We start from the raw sequence: 2,569 nt of genomic DNA on the forward strand, positions 1-2,569 counted from the left end.
GTGTTAATTTCTTGATAAATTAGGGCCTACTCATGGTGAAGTTAATTTCAATTTATAATATTTTGATGAAACAACCGTAAATAATCTATTTAATTTTTAAAATTAATGGAAGTAGTTATACATGAAATGACTCATATTTTGGGTTTTAGCAATTTAGATATACCAAAATGGGTAACTTCTGATGGAACTCCTCATAAAAATCCTACAATCAAATAAAATATAAGGGGAGTTGAAAATTTACTTATTACAACTCCTAACGTTTTGAAGTTTGCTAGAGAATATTTTGGATGTCCTACTTTAGTTGGTATGCCTCTTGACAGAGCAAATAACGATGAATATTCAAATTCACATTGGAAAAACACAGACTTACAAAACGAATACATGAATTCATTAAACTCTCCAAACTAAGCTTATTTTAGTGGTTTTACAACTAATCTTTTAAGAGATACAGGTTTCTATGCTCAAATAAACGAAAATATGGAAGAATAAATGTTTTATGGAAAAGGAGCAGGCTGTGAACATATCTTGGGTAAATGTGATTCTACTAAAAGAGAATTTTGTAAACCTAAAACTGACTAGGGATTATGTGATTATTACCACCACGGATATTCTATTTGTAAAGTTCGCACATTTAATGATTCTGATTGTAATAAATTAATTACCTACCCAAATACAAAATCTAGGCATTTCAATAGTTAATTTAACAAAAAAAAATCTTAATAAGTATAAGGTGTTAAATAAGGGATTAATTCAAGATGTTTTAATGGGAATATAATGCTTTCAAGCAAAAATAAAACCTTATAAATTTTAGGTATTGCTATTAATAATAGTGAGAACCTAATAAATTAAAAGTGAATATTTGGTAAAATTTAGAGAAATTGTCATTTTTAATGATATAGTGGGTTCAAAAAAATATTTCCGGGTATTTATAGTGCAAATAGATATTGCTTAAAAAAAAAGTGTTATTGTGCTAAAGGATTTACTAAAATGCATTGCAATATTAAAATAGTTTCTTGAAATTAAATATTAATTTTCTAATATTATAGAAAATTAGAAAGAATATTTTAAATTATTACATTAATTAATATTATTATGTTAAAAAAATTTTACAAAGATATTTAATAATTTAATTTAATAAAAAAATATATATAATGAATACATTTAAAAATTAAAAAAAATAATATTAATATATCTATAAAAATAAATTGTTTTTATTTATAAATTAATTAAAATTATAAAAAATAATTAATAAAATATTATTTTAATTAAATATAATAATTAATTTTTTAATATATATTAATAATGTAAAATATTTTATTTTTATTAAAATAAATATATATATTTATTAATTTAATTATATATATATATATATATTTATATATATATATTTAATTTTTTATTATAATATCTTTATATTAAAAGCAATTTAATAAATAGTCAATATAAAAATAAAATAAAATTAATATTTGAGAATTTAAAAATATTAAAAGATATATTTTTTTAAAAATAATTAGTTAATAAATAATTATTTAATTGATAAATAATTTTTAAATCAAAATTTTACAAAAAAAATAATTTTTTTTTTCAGCTTGAGTAATTTATTTCATAAAAATAATCTGATATTTTACTTTTTAGGTAAATATAATTATTTAAAAATAATATTATAAGAAAAAATTATTTATTTTTGAAAATAATTGTGAAGAATGGTATAAAATATATAAATTTTATCAAAAGAATGATTAATAAACCAGGAATAAAATTTTATTTGGTAATTGTATATAGAGTAATAAAGTCAAAAATTTAGGTAAAAAAGAAAATTTAAAATAAAAAATGTTGTATGTATTATAAGCATTTTGCTAAAAAAATTAATAAATAAAATAAAAAATAATGTATTTCTTTTTATTAAAGCAAATAAATATAATTAAAAAATATGACATTCTGAATAATTTTAATAATTATATATAGAAATATATAAATATATTTTTATTAAAAAAATAATAATAATAAATTTATTTAATTACAAAATAAACTTTATTAAATAAAATATTAGAATTATTTTTATTATTTTAAAAAAAAATATTAATTTAAAAATAAATATATATTTAATAAAATAAAAAATACAATTAATATTTATATTTTTATATATAAAATAAGTATTAATTAATTAGTAATTAAAATATGAAAAATATAATTTAAAGAAAATAAATTTTATTACAAAAATAAAAAAAAGAATGAAAAAAAAGAAAAATTTTAATTATAATTAAAGAAAAAGATTATAAAAATAAAATAATATAAAAACATTTAAAATTTATTATTTATTTAATTAAAATTTTTATATATATTAAAAATTTATAATAAAATAAATAAATTAATAAAATAATAGTTATATATATATATTTATATATATATAATTATATATTTTTATATAAATATAATTATTTATATATAAATATATTTGTATGTTAAAATTTAATAAAAAATATAAATATTTTTATTTATTAAATTAATTTCAATATTTTTTTTTTATTTTAATCAAAATATTTATTTAAATATATTTGTTTTTTAATAA

The 2,569-nt window shown here is 14.4% G+C and overlaps 1 protein-coding gene across 1 annotated transcript, besides 11 other annotated features; it reads left to right on the forward strand. All coding sequences in view use genetic code 6, as the record gives it.

Moving 5' to 3' along the window:
• Window positions 1–105: 105 nt before the first annotated feature.
• Window positions 106–855, forward strand: IMG5_046770 (leishmanolysin family protein, putative; the record flags this gene model as incomplete). Its single annotated transcript, XM_004037600.1, has 2 exons — window positions 106–646; window positions 812–855. The coding sequence occupies 2 exons, from the start codon at window positions 106–108 to the stop codon at window positions 853–855; spliced, it is 585 nt and encodes a 194-aa protein (XP_004037648.1).
• A 464-nt stretch (window positions 856–1,319) lies between these two features.
• Window positions 1,320–1,391: a microsatellite.
• Window positions 1,356–1,388: a microsatellite.
• A 109-nt stretch (window positions 1,392–1,500) lies between the features above and the next one.
• Window positions 1,501–1,534: a microsatellite.
• Window positions 1,535–2,059: 525 nt separating this feature from the next.
• Window positions 2,060–2,104: a microsatellite.
• Window positions 2,060–2,111: a microsatellite.
• A 190-nt stretch (window positions 2,112–2,301) lies between these two features.
• Window positions 2,302–2,345: a microsatellite.
• Window positions 2,313–2,354: a microsatellite.
• A 29-nt stretch (window positions 2,355–2,383) lies between these two features.
• Window positions 2,384–2,453: a microsatellite.
• Window positions 2,385–2,455: a microsatellite.
• Window positions 2,389–2,445: a microsatellite.
• Window positions 2,437–2,569: part of a microsatellite that runs on past the window's edge.

Source organism: Ichthyophthirius multifiliis (assembly GCF_000220395.1).
Source record: "Ichthyophthirius multifiliis unplaced genomic scaffold scaff_1120509250074, whole genome shotgun sequence".
NCBI classification, from domain to species: Eukaryota; Ciliophora; class Oligohymenophorea; order Hymenostomatida; genus Ichthyophthirius; species Ichthyophthirius multifiliis.